Source organism: Pipistrellus hanaki (assembly GCF_964339955.1).
Source record: "Pipistrellus hanaki genome assembly, chromosome: 11".
NCBI classification, from domain to species: domain Eukaryota; kingdom Metazoa; phylum Chordata; class Mammalia; order Chiroptera; family Vespertilionidae; genus Pipistrellus; species Pipistrellus hanaki.
In genome coordinates this window covers 54,633,216-54,647,386 of record NC_140513.1, presented here as the reverse complement: position 1 = coordinate 54,647,386, position 14,171 = coordinate 54,633,216, and the positions used below count along the sequence as shown (strand labels likewise).

Below are 14,171 nucleotides of genomic sequence, written 5' to 3'. Positions count from 1 at the left end.
TGCTGGTATGTATTTATAGTTCTAGCATTGGCAAAAATCTAAAATGCCTTAGGAAATGCTTGGAATTTCAAGACGAGCTTTCCGGTGTATTTTTATGCTGCTCACCAGCGTGTGATGCGCTGAAGTCAGTGCTGGCACACAGGCTGGAGGTTGGCTTTCTGGCCGGGGGTCCTCGGGAGAGACTCCCCGAGCTCTGTGGTTGGCCATCGTCTGGGCCCGGGGATGCGCTGACGTCCCCCGGAGCCTGCTCCCAGAGAGCTCGCTAATATGCCGTTTTGTTTTGTTTTGACACTTCCCACAGTAGCTTTATTTAAAAAGAGGGAGCTATAAAATCAATGCCATAATTGATTTTAGGGGACGATAACCTAACCCCCATAAAATGTGCTATTGTCATCGCTAGAAAACCTCCAAGCAGCAAGGAAGAAGGGGGCACACGCCAAGGTGGCCACGCATGGTCGGCGCTCACACGGGAGAGCTGGAGACAGCACAGCGGGTAAGAGCCAGGGTCTGGCTAAGAAGCCAGACTACTGGTGTTTGGAGGGGTTCCACCAACTGGATGACCTTGGGCTTCTCATATGTTAATGGAGATAATTATAGGGTAGATGTGAGGATTAATTGTGGCCGGATCTAGATATGTTTGCCCCTGCCAGTAATATAACACACACAATTTCAGCATGCCGTTACTCCACACTGCAAGGCCTGGAGTGAGGCTCCTTCTGCACTCAGGCCTGAACCTACCCCCAGATGCCTTGCTTCTTCTCTGCCCAAAGGTACTGTGGCTCCCGTCTTCCCACTCTCTAGGGCCAGAAATAAGATGATTGTTAAGGTCAGCACTGAGATGGAGTAAATGCACACCCACAGCCATAGCCCCTCTGGCTTCATTCACAGAGCTGGCCCTCCCAGGCCTGGGCCCCCAACACCCCTTGTGAAGCTGAAAACTGCACTTCTCCCTGTTTAGCCAGACACTGATGAGTGCATGGGAACCACCCTCTCCCCGACACAACACAAGCTGGGAGGGGTGAGCTGAAGAGAGACTCAGACGACACGATTTAAATAAATAAGCTGTATTATCTGTACAAAAAAAAAAAAATATAAATACAGTTTTGTGTTTTAGAGGAGGAAGTGCCTCCTTTCCACATTATTCAGCAGCCCGAAGAATCTTGGGGCGCTGCTGAGTCACAATTCACAGAACAAACAGTAAATGAACATTCATGTCATGCAAGGGGCACGCGGCTTCCCACCCCGAACCCAGGCCCTCCACGCTGGCTCTGCAACCCGCTTCAGAGGTTCCAGCCTGGCATGGGGGAGCTGAGGACACCTGCTGTGTAGGAAATGTGAATACTGGCCCGTGGTTTTCAACAGCTATCGAACTAGAAATAACCAGCCACATTCGTAGTAGGATAGAATTTGTCTTCTTCACCCCACGTGTAACTGTTGTGTCACAAATGAATTCCCTCTCATTGCCCCATCATCCCATGTTAGTTTTTACAATGTATTCTGTACACAGTGAATGGATCCAGAGTTAAACATCCGGTTCTATTTAAAAAAAAAAAAAAAAGAACAATACAATAATCACCACGGAGTTTACAGAAACACAACTGCGAGAAGTTACTAAAAAGTCCCCCAAATACTTGGTTTTCTGGATGACAATGTACAATTATTAATATTGCACTTTTTTTTTATACAAGAAATCCTAATAAATATTCACAAAAGATATACAGACATAGAAAACATTCTCTTTTATTTTAAATAAACATTACACTGATTTTTAGTAACGTGATTTCTTAGAGCCCATTTTTGTGGTGAGGAAGAAGGAAACCCATCTAACTGTCCACAGCTCACCTGGGGAGGCCACGGAGTAACAGGCCTCCCCTCAAATTTCCTTGCAGGCTGGAAAACAGCCCTGATGTCAGTGGCGGCCCCGAGGGAGGGAGTGGTGCTTTCTCTGAAGGTGAGTGACTCTCGCCGCCCTGCCCTGCCATGACGACTGAACTGGGGCCACTCGGGGAGGTGGCCAAAATCATGTGTCCAAAGCCACTTGCTGAATAAGCAATTTGCCCGATCACCAAAACTGGCACAGGTGGACTCCTGGTAGTTCATTGTGTGTGGGAAATGGGTTGAAAGTCTTTGAGGACAGTCTTGGAAGCTTTAGTTACCTTTTGGCTTTGCCATCCATTGCACCCCACACCCCGCCCCAACCTGCTCTATAAACAGGAGGGAACTCTCACTGTGGTCTGGGCAGGGCTCCCACAAACCTACTGTTCCCCCAGGCCCCCGTCAGCTCTGGAATGAAGTGGCTTCTATGTCCTGGTGGCTGCTCTTGGGCAAATTGATTAATGAATTGGTTTTTGCAAATTGACGCTAGTCCCTGGCTCTTAAGTGGGGCAGCAAAGGCCATACATGCTCAGATGCCACTGGCTCACGTCAGCTGTGAGATCCAGGCTGGGGCACTCTAGACTTAAAGATGCCAGGGGTGGTTTTGCTGCGGGTGTACAGGCAGAAGGTTCTCTGAGAGCGTGGGGAGAGAGACTCCCCTCCACCCCATGGAGGGTATGTCTCATACCAAAGCCTGAGCCCTCTGTGAGGGCAGCAGAGCTCCGAGCAGCCCTTCTCCTGAGCCTGCCGGGGTCCCATGCCCAGGGGGCTCAGATCCCCTCTGGGAGCCTCCTGGCTACTCACTCCTCCCCTGTCTCCCTCTACTCTCCCCTGAGGGACATGCACAGGCTTTCTTGCTTCTGTCCTCCTGCCCCTCTACTTCCTCTTTCTGCATCGTGTCCTTGAGGCCTACTTGGACTGTCTCCTCCTTCACCCCTACATGTCCATGTTTTGAGTTCTTGTTGCTCTGTGCCCTCCACCTCCCCTCCCCAGCAGAAGAATAAGTTCTGGGCTGCTTCTTCCTCAGCATGGTGTCCCCCTTGCCCTTTCTGAGGCTGAGGGACAGAGGCAGAGGAGAAGACAGGAGCAGCACGCTCCTGCAGTAATGGTGCGTGGGAAAGACCCAGTTGGTGTCCAAAGTCTGGACCACTGCTTTACAAACCATCTGGGACCTGCCCACCTGCCTGCTGGGAGCTCTGGCTCCACGCTGTCCCCAGGGGCTATCCCTGCCTCTTCCCAGGTCTCTTTAGGACCCAGGTTTGGGAGGGAGCCAGCTTTGCAAAGAAGCTCCCACTGTCTGGCCCGGTCTGCTCTGCAACCTCCTTTGACCTCTGTCCTGTCCATTCCCAACATTCTGTCCTCCATCTAACTGAAAGAGAAGGCATGCTGAGGTCCTCAGGTCTGGGGGGGACGGTGGGGGTTGGATGGGGGTGTGCGTGGTTGGGGGCAGGGAGGGGGAAATAAATAAAATGAAGAAAGCTTAAGTTCTGTCCAAGGTGGTTGCGTGAGTCCTTTGTGCGGCCAGGGTCGGTCTTCCCTAGGCCCTCTCTTCACGCTTTGCCACAAGTTCCACAGCAGCGAGACTTGAACTGGCTGAGTTGGCAGAGTTTCAGCTGTTTCACCTTCTCGCAGTACCTGGTGGTATCTCTGCACTCCACTGGGGGGTTGGGGGGAGAGGCAGAAAGGAAACGTGAAGCAGAGATTAATGGTTCTGGCCAACTGGGTGTTTCCTGTGCTGGAGGGGCCACTGCTGTGCTGTCCCGTGAGCTCAGCCACCACCCCTCCTGCCCCGGCTGCCAACACGAGGGCCTTTCTGAGAGCCCCCTTTCTGCTGGTGCCTGTGGGCTCCATGTCTTTGGCTGGCCTCACCTCCCAGCCAAGTTGCTGTCTCCCATGGTATTTTAGTATTTTAGTAAGTGACTCTCCTCCTTGAGACGGGTTCCAGAAGGACTACATTTTGTTCCACTGCAAGGTGGCATGTGAGTGAGGTCCTGGTTGATGGCCTCAATCCCCTGAGCAGCTTTGTCTGGGCATATTCTCTCTCCACCTCTGCCTCTCTACTTCTCATCATCAGGCCTTACCGGATACCACGACCTTCTCGTCCAGTACTGGCACAGACCACATGGTCCTTCAGCACTGGTGCTGATTTGGGTTGTGGACATCTCGAATTGACCTAGTCCAAACTCCTTTCATTGAACACTGGTCCTCAGTGTGGTGAGCTCCTACCACCAAGATGGGTCAGCCCCACCCAGGAGGACACACACCACCCCTCCCCAGTGTAGAGAAAGCCACCAGGCCTGAGGTAAGGGGACTGTTTGCTTCCAGGTCCCCTGCCTCCCCGCTGGGAATCGGATGCTCAGGGAGGCCCTGCTGGGAGGAAGCGGCACTGCACCAGGTAAGTTTCCCAGTCTGTGCCTCACGCTTTGTCGTCTTCCCTGTGGGGAAGCACCTCCAATTTGTTTTGGGTCTAGAGCAGTGGTCAGCAAACTCATCAGTCACCAGAGCCAAATATCAACAGTACAACGATTGAAATTTCTTTTGAGAGCCACATTTTTTAAACTTCTAACGCCACTTCAAAATAGACTTGCCCAGGCCATGGTATTTTGTGGAAGAGCTACACTCAAGGGGCCAAAGAGCCGCATGTGGCTCTCGAGCCACAGTTTGCCGACCATTGGTCTAGAGGAATAAAAAACAGATCCCCACCCAGCGGGGCTACAAAGGCAGAGGAGGACCAGATCTGCAGAAGGAGGGAGTGAGTGAGTGTCAGCTCCCTGGGCAGGGCTCAGTGTGGTCGGTGCTCTGGGGCAGGGGAGGAGGGAGGCGGTCAGCAGAGCCTTGTTCTGTGAGAAGCAGAGCTGTGATGGGCACCAAGCCTGCTGAGCAGAGGCACTCTGCGTGCTGCGTTAGCGTGCACAGTGCTTTCTCCTTAGTAGCCCTCCCCCAAGGGCACTGTTCGGTTGTCCCCTGTTCACCTGCCAAAGGAATGCAGGTGAGCTGGAGGCTGATTTCATCCGGCACTTGGCTCTCTCAGGGCCCAGATGAAGCCCTTAGGGCACTCAGCCATCTTCTGTGGCTTGAATATGTGTACACACATTCGTGCACACACCCCTGCTCCCTTCTGAAAATACCTAACTCTAGCCCCAGCTCAGTCCTTGGGAAGCTGGATCCAGTGCCCTGTGCTCAGGCTTGGGCCCAGAGACTGCCCTCTGCACCGGGTGCCCGGGGGGGGGGGGGGGGGGGGGCGGGGTTTGCAGAACGTCTCTTTGGGATCGGAACTTACTGTTTTCACACGGGGTGATGTTGCAGCGCTGCCAGTTGGCGGGCCGGGGCCCCCAGGAGCACAGGTGCTCCGGCACCGCCTTGTTGGTGTGGGCGTGCACACACTCCACGCGCCGGGACTGGAAGCCGTAGTTGCCGCAGGTGGCTGTGCACAGGGTCCACAGGCTGACCCTCCAGTGTACGCTGCAGGCTTCTGACCAGCAGTTCTGGGTGCTCACGGGCCTGCAGGATGAGGGGGGCAGGGTAAGACTCTGCCTCTGTCGGGGCTGGAGCTGGAGGCGGGGTGGGGACAGATGTGAAAATAACACTGCAAACCCAAGGATGTTGGGCAATGAAGAGCTTCCAGTGCTACCAGATCTGGGCTCCGATCTCTGCTCTGTTACTGAAAGGCTCTAATGTCTCAGAAGGCTACCTCCTCTAACCGGGACTCTGTCTGCTCATCTCTCCAATGCCTGCCTCACTGCAGGACCTGAGAATGGGCTCAACCCAAGGTGCAGGTTTGCAGAAGCAGAGCCATCACCCCAAGGAGGTATGACAGGAAATGGGGGCTAGATAGGGATGACAGGTAGAGACTCCAGGACAAAGGTCCTTATGTCAGCATAACTTATAGTAGGAGGCCAGCAAGTGTGAGGGGGCTGCTAGAGCCCTCAAGATCTGGTGGCCACTTTGTGGACTTCACCTTCTGTCCACCCTGGGGCTAGTCAGGTCTCTTGTATCAGGCTTTCCTCAGAGGAACCTACACATCTTCATCTCCAAGAAAGGAGAGCCCAGCCTGGCCCTTTCAGTAAACACAAGGCCACCACAGAGCCTTCTACCTTAGGAAAGGCCAGTGGCCTGGGGAGAACTGAGGTGAAAGGGCAGGGCATGTGACCCCTGGGAACGTGGGAGACTGGAGGAGAACCATTCATTCACCACCATCTTTCTGTGCTATGGACACAGGGGCTGGGGAAAGGAGGCCCATGGTTTTCTCTTACCTCGGGAGGGCACTGCACTGCTCTGATGGTAAGGTGACGCCGTCCAGTGTCTGGCAGAAGACTTGTCTGTGCTGCACAGCTAGGTGAGGCCCGATGCAAGGCCCGTTGCACTGGCAAGCAGAGAAAGGTGACATACACATATAACGTTAGGCAAGCCAGGGGAGGCTGCAGTATTCAGGCCGCATGGGACACGTGTGCAGGGTCAGATCGTTCATCTTGCCCCTCTTTGGGGCAACTAACGGGTGTCCATAGCATGTTTTCTCTGTGCCACAGTGGAAGCGTTAGCTTTCCTGTGGTCTGTGAGCATCCTGCTAGCAAATGGCTAATGGCAGTTGTAGAGCCAACCGGAGAAGGTTAACCTCTCCCAGATTAAACAGGTGAAAGATTGCTTGGCATATTGGTCCAGGAATGGGTTGGTAACCTTTATTACTCTACATCCTGTTTCTATGATTTTAGAGGTGAAGACATTAAGAAAAGCCCCTCAGTCCCATCTTTACTCCTGAGAATTATTTGATATATTGTTTTCTTGCTAAATTCACCCAAGTAACCAAGTCTATGAGTTCTTTTCTTCCTTTGGCTTCATTTTCTCCAGGTTAAACCCAGGATGGCTGAACAAAAGCAGACTTAGGTATGTACAACGAGTCCCTGCTTATATTCTCTTGCTCTGTGCTCATGGAGATTGGTAAGCTTTTCCTAGAGTTGGCAAAGCCAGAGTCTGGCACAGGAAATGCCCGTAACAATGGTGTCTGTAAAGAACAAAAGCAGCAGGCCTTAGGTGACATCTGCTATTTGAGTAAAAGGCCAGACATCCCTTAGAGGTCACTGTAGAACCAAAGTCCTTAACTTGGGGCAGGGGGGTCTTTGGACTTCCTAGGGGACCCCGGGAGAGCTGTTAACCTTTAAAATTATAAGCAGAAATCTTGTGTTCATTGACATTTTTCTAGCAAGAGGCTTTCACTTTTATCAGATGCTCAAAGGATTCCAGAAGTTTAAAACCACCGAAGGAAAGGATTCAAGGTAAAGGTAGTCTGTTAGGTCAGGCAACTGTGTCCCAAATCAGTTACTGCTCCTTCTGCCATAGCTGAGTATACCAGAGTCTTGTCAATCAAATCTCATTTGTTTGACGGACCAAGTGATGGTAGAAGGTGCAAACTCAGAGAGCAGAAAGAGATGGCCTCGGAAGGGTCTATTGTTCACAAAGACACAGGAGGGTTAGGGAAAATGTAAAAATGCCCCTTGACACCAATAACTGGGAGTTTTAAAAAATGTGATAAAATATATACCTAATTTGTTAAAATTTATGATTTTTTTTTTTACATAATTCAATGGCATTAGTACATTCATGTTGTTGTACACCATTAACATTATTCATCTCTAGAACTTTTTCATCTCCTGAACTCCCCAGCTGTGGTATCCATTGTTCTACTTCCTATTTCTATGACTTTACTCCAGGTACCCCATTTAAGTGAAATCATGCAGTGTATGTTCTTTTGTGTCTGGCTTCTTTAACTTAAACGTTTTCAAGGTTCATCCATGTTTTAACATAGAATTTTTTTTTTAAGGCTGTATAACATGCCACTGTAAGTATATGCTACATTTTGTTTGTCCTTCTATTTTGTAAGTATCAGTCACATTTTGTTGATCCTTCCCTTTATCCTACTAATGAAAATAAGAGTTCTTTATTTTTATGGCTACTGTGAATAATGCTATCATGAATATTAGTGTACAAATATTTGTTCAAATTCCTGCTTTCAGTTCTTCTGAGTATATAGCTAGAAGTGGAATTGTTGGATCATAAGATAATTCTATGTTTACTTTTTTGAGGAACCTCCATACTATTTTCCACAACAATTATGCCATTTCATATTCTTATCAACAGTGCGTAAGGGTCCCAGTTTCTCCATATTTTGGTTAACATTCGTTATTTTCCTTTTTTTTTTTTTTTTTTTAAATAACAATCCTGATGGATAAGTGGTATCTCGTAATTTTGATTTGCATTCCTTTAAATACTGTTGATGTTCAATATCTTTTCATTTGTGTATTGGCCATTTATACATACTCTTTAGAGAAATATCTATTCAAGGCTTTGTGTTTTGTTGTTGACTTATTGGTATCTTCTACATATTCAGGATATTAATCCTTTATAAAATTTATGATTTACAAATATAGTTGACCCTGGAACAACACAAGTTTGAATTGTGTTGGTTCATTTATATGCGGATTTTTTTCAGTAAATACTATACTGTTTTTCACCCATGGTTGAGAGTTCTTGGGTGTGGAGGGCCGACTGTATGCATTGATCTATGATGCCATTTTATGTAGAGAACTTGAAGATCTGTAGATTTTGGTATCTGCAGGGTTGGGGCGGTCCTGGAACAAATACCTGTGGATACTGAGGGGTAACTTAAGTTTTTGGGAAGTCAAAAGTTATAAACAGATTTTTGACTGTGTGGGAGTGGGCATCCCTAACCCTGATGTTTTTCAAGGGTCAATTGAAATTCCTCCCATTCTGTTTGTTGCCTTTTTACTCTGTTGATAGTGTCCTTTAATGAAGAAAAGCTTTCTTTTGTTGCCTTTGCTTTTAGTGTTATATCCAAGAAATCATTGCCAAAGCATTATTATTGTCTCCCTTCCCCTTTTTCTTCAAAGGGTTTTATACTTTTAACTCTTAGATTAATTTTGTGTTAATTTTTGTGTATGGTGTAAGGTAGGGATCCAACTTTATTTTTTTGCATGTAGCTAAACAATTTTCCTAGCACCATTTGTCGCAAAGACTGTCCTGTACCCATTGAATGATCTTGACGCACTTCATTTGACCATATGTGCTAGAGTTTATTTCTGGGTTTTCTATTTTATTCCATTCTTTTGGTCTATATGTCTGAGTTTGTATGTCAGCACTATACTGTGTTGATTACTGAAGCTTAGTGAAGTTTTGAAATCAGGAATTGTGAAATCTTCAACTTGTTCTGGCCATTTGAGATTCCACATGAATTATAGGATTTTTTTCTTTTTCTACAAATCAAGTCATTAGGATTTTTTTTTTAAAATATATTTTTATTGATTTTGTACAGAGAGGAAGGGAGAGAGATAGAGAGCTAGAAACATCAATGAGAGAGAGTCATCGATCAGCTGCCTCTTGCACACCCCCTACCGGGGATATGCCCGCAACCATGGTACATGCCCTTGACCGGAATGGAACCCGGGACCTCAGTCCCCAAGCCGATGCTCTATCCACTGAGCCAAACCGGTTTCGGCAAGTCATTAGGATTTTGATAGGAATTGAATTAAATCTGTAAATCAATTTGAGCAGTATTTAAATCTTGTTTTCCAATCTATGAACACAAGATGTCTTTTGCCTCCTTTGGTTAAGTTTATTCCTAAGTATTTGTTATTTCTGGTGCTATTATAAATTGAATTATTTAAATTTTCTTATTGCTTATGTATAAAAATGCAACTGATTTTATTAGCTCTAAAATTTTTTTCTTTTATAAATGAGATCATGTCCTATCTATCTTGGATGGCTTGACTTTTCTTTTTCTTGCCTAATACTATCTATATTAAATGGAAGTAGCAGACATTGAACCCTTCTGGGACTTGCACAATGTGTGTGTTGGTACCATTTTTTCATTTAGCTCCTTAGACTTGATAATTTTAATAATCCTTTTTTTCAGATTTGCTAATTGTTTCTTCTGCCTACTTAAACCTGCTGTTGAAAAATTTCAATACAGATATTGTATTTTTCAGATCCAAAATTTCTGTCTTTGTTGTTATAATTTTTCAAGTTATAGTTGACATACAATATTATTAGTTTCAAGTCTACAACATAGTGATTCAACATTTATAGTCCTTACAATGTTATCACCAGAATAAGTCTAGTAACTATCTACCACCATACAAAGTTATTAAAATATTGACTATTTTCACTATACTATATTCCCATAACATAAAAAATAACTGGAGGTTTGTACCTTTTATCCTCCACTCCCTCCCCTCTGCAAACCATTAGTTTGTTCTCTGTATCTAGGGGTCCGTTTTTCTTTTGTTATATTTGTTTTTTAAGATTCCACATATAAATGACATTATATGTGGAATTAAGTTAAATAAGACAAATATATTTAACTTAGCATAACACCTTTTAGGTCCATCCATGTTTTAAATGGCAAGATTCCATTTTTTTATGACTGAGATACACACACGGCCAGATTATTATGATCTAAATGCACAATCTGGCTACTCAGTGTACATCCTATTTAATAAAAGGCTAATATGCAAGTTGTCCCCTCGACCAGGAGTTCAACCAGCAGGCAGACTGACCAACTGCCCATGTTCTCTCCCCTTGGCCAGGCTGGCCGGACCCCACCCATGCACAAATTTATGCACCAGGCCTCTTATACACACACACACACTGAATGGCCAGATTATGTGTTCAGAGATCATAATAATCTGGCCACTCTGTATATAATCTTTATTCATTCATCTGTTTATTCTACATCTTTGCTATTGTAAATAATGCTGCAATGAACATAGGAGTGCATATTTGTTTTTGAGTGTTTTCACTTTTTTTCCCCCCAGAAAAAAAATTCCCTGAAGTGGAATTGCTGAGTCCTAAGGTCATTCTATTTTTACTGTTCTCCATAATGGCTGTATCAGTTTACAGTCCCACTAGCTATGCAAAAAAAGGGTTCCCTCTTTTTCACATCCTCAGCAACACATATTGTTTGCTGACTTTTTGGTAGGAGTCATTCTTACAGGTGTGAGGTTCTCAATGTGATTTTGATTTGCATTTCTTTTCATGTTTTTTGGACATCTGTATATGTTCTTTGGAGAAATGTCAGGTGCTCTGCCCATTTTAAAATCAGTTTGTTCTGTTGTTGAATTGTGTGAATTATTTTTGCTATTAATCTTATGGGATATATCATTGGCAAATATCTTCTCCCAATCAGTAGGTTGTCTTTTCAGTTTTATTTACACCCATTAGTTGTTTTTTCTTTTGTTGTCCTTACCTGAGAAGATATATAAAAAAAATATTGCTGCCGAAACCAGTTTGGCTCAGTGGATAGAGGGTCGGCCTGCAGACTGAAAGGTCCCAGGTTCGATTCCGGTCAAGGGCATGTACCTTGGTTGCAGGCACATCCCCAGTAGGGGGGTGTGCAAGAGGCAGCTGATCGATGATTCAAGAGAGCTCATCGATGTTTCTAGCTCTCTATCCCTCTCGCTTCCTCTCTGTAAAAAAAAATCAATAATATATATTTAAAAAATATTGCTAAGACCAAAGTCAAAGGGTTTACTGCCTATCATATCAGGCTTTATATATTATAGAAGTCTCAATCCACCCTGAGTTTGCTTGTATCTGTCCAGTTTTCCCAACACCATTTATTGAAGAGGCTCTCATTTTCCCACTGTATATCCCTTCCAAAGTCATAGATTGATTATATAATTGTGGTTAATTTCTGGGCTTTTATTATGTTCCATTGATGTCTGTTTTTATGTAGCACCATACTGCTTTGATTAATAAGAGTATAGTTTGAAATCAGGGAATGTGATGCCACCAGCTTTTTTGTCCTTTCTTACATTGCTTTGGCTATTTGGGGAAATTTGTGATTCCATATAAATTTTAGGAATGTTTGTTCTGGTTTTCTGAAAAATACCATTGGAATGTTCTCATTTTGTTCACATATCGTTTTTCTGATTTCCTTCAGTTTTTAAAATCTGTGTCTTTCTTGAGCTCCTTGAGTGTATTGAGGACAGTTGTTTTAAGCTCTTTGTCTAATATATCTGATGCATTGCTTCTTCAGGGATGGTTTCTTCCACTTCATTTTCTTCCTTGAATGGACCATATTTTCCTGTTTCTTTGTATGGCTTATGATTTATTTTGGGAATTGGGTTTTGAGGACGCGGCCATCTCTCCGTCTTTGCACACTCTTGACTGATTAGCTGGATGTTCTCTGAGCCTAGGGATCAGTGCTAGGTGAAAGTTTCAGGTCTTTTATGAGCACATGTCTTACCTAGGCATGCATGTGGCTTTCTCAACTCCCCTGTATACATGGAAACTTTTGAATGGCTTACTTGTCAGAGTCTCATTCCAGGTTTTTCTAATGTCTATTGTATGTGTCCATCTGTAATCTTTTGCCCTAGGTGCCTACAGGTTGGTAGTCCGCCTGAAGCTTTCACAAGTAGTGGTTGCCACTTGAGATCTGAGTTAGATGAAACAGAGATCAGTCCTTCAGATAGCCACCTGACAGGTTAGCATATTGAAAATAGGATCTTCTCTGCTCCCAGATTAAAGGAGGGAAATGGGCTGCTGCTGCCTCTAGACCAAGTCTGTGCAATGCAGGTTGGGATGGAAAAGGATGAGTGAAAATAACATAGTAGTTACCACTGTTTTGAAGGTGGGTATTTTTTATTGGGCGTTTGCTGTAAACTTTGTTTTTCAGAGATCCTATTAGGGTAGTTCTGTGGTCGGCAAACTGCGGCTTGCGAGCCACATGTGGCTCTTTGGCCCCTTGAGTGTGGCTCTTCCACAAAATACCACGGCCTGGGCGAGTCTATTTTGAAGAAGTGGCATTAGAAGAAGTTTAAAAATAGGGCTCTCAAAAGAAATTTCAATCATTGTATTGTTGATATTTGGCTCTGTTGACTAATGAGTTTGCTGACCACTGGAGTAGTTCATCCAGTTTCTGGTTGTTTTGGTGTTTCCATGGGGAAATGAGCAGTTAGAGCTTCTTAGTCTGCTATTTTGCTGATATCCTTTGACCACAATTGGGAATTCATGAAGGAGTGATATGATCCCACTCCTATTTTTTCCACACTAAAATTGCCTGTCCATCATGCTCCACTTGGTACTGACCGATACACTATTTTCTTTGTTCTTTCTGGAAACAACTCCTTTGTGAACATATGCTTTCTAAGTTTTCCCCTAATCATTAGGTTATCTTCCCTCCTCCCCGTCTTTATCCTGCAGCTTCATTAGTGTCCCCTAGGGTTCCATCCTGTGCTTTTTTGTCATCTGTTTTCCCTTGGCTTATCCTATCCTGGACTCCTAGATATCAGTTGTCTATTGATGACTTTCAAGTTGACAGAGTTTAGCATGGCTTCAAGTCCTGGCTCTATATAGCCAACTGCTTAGTAAACATACCCAAAACAATATTTTTGTCACTCCAAATTACCATTTTCCCCCCCGCCTGTATTCTTAGATATCAGAGAAACAAGGAGGAAGCTAAGATGACTCTCAGGTTTATGGATTGAATGACTAAGAGGTCATTGAAGCCATGTGAATTACACTTTCATACAATCTCTTCTCCATTTCCATTGGTCAATGCCTTCATTCTGATCAGAAAATTTCTCACATAGAATAGATTTCTCTTTTGCCACAGAATAATCTTTTCAAAGTATAACTCTGTTCATGACATTCTTATTTAAAAATCTTCCTAGGTGCCCCCATACCTCACCCCTAACAAAATGGCATTAATAAAAAAGTCCAAACTCCTTGGACAGTATAGCATACCAGACTCTTCATGATCTTGCACCTGTTTTTCAGCCACATTTCTACCTCTCACTGAATTCTCCTGCAAACATTCTGGGGCTGCTTTTGTCTTCATTCCTTTTCCCTACCCAAGATAGTTGCCTCATAAATGTATGTTGAGTTAAAAGAAGAAAGTTGAATTACTACATGAATACAGATTGTTTGAGCTGAGAAAGTAGTTTTAGTTCTATTTAGACTAAAATAAGCTTGGTTTTCATAGACTTCAAAGAGGTAGGCAAATGAGGGAGTAGATATTTACATGACATTGTTCAAAAAGGACTTTCTCATCAGAAACTATTACTGTTTTTATTCTCACAGGAATAGAATGCAGAAGACTGAGGGGCATCTATAGTTTGTAGCACATCCCAACAATACCACCGATAGAAAATTATCAACAGGATTGTGAGATCAAGCAATTCCCTGTAATGCCTCAAGCCTTGCTGCTATTTAAAATATCCTTGGACCAGTAGCATCACCTGAGAGCTCTTGGAAATTCACAGATGAACACAGTGATAATGTCA

At 44.6% G+C, this 14,171-nt stretch overlaps 1 protein-coding gene across 1 annotated transcript in view; it reads right to left on the bottom strand.

Moving 5' to 3' along the window:
* Window positions 1–1,048: 1,048 nt before the first annotated feature.
* Window positions 1,049–14,171, bottom strand: part of ADAMTSL1 (ADAMTS like 1) — a 385,178-nt gene continuing 372,055 nt past the window's right edge. Inside the window, exons 27-29 of the mRNA XM_084898074.1 lie at window positions 6,129–6,238; window positions 5,156–5,376; window positions 1,049–3,532 (exon numbers count right to left, since the gene is read on the bottom strand). Coding sequence (XP_084754200.1) covers window positions 3,426–3,532; window positions 5,156–5,376; window positions 6,129–6,238 — 438 coding nt within the window. The 3' untranslated portion in view covers window positions 1,049–3,425. The remainder of the gene's footprint in view (window positions 3,533–5,155; window positions 5,377–6,128; window positions 6,239–14,171) is intronic.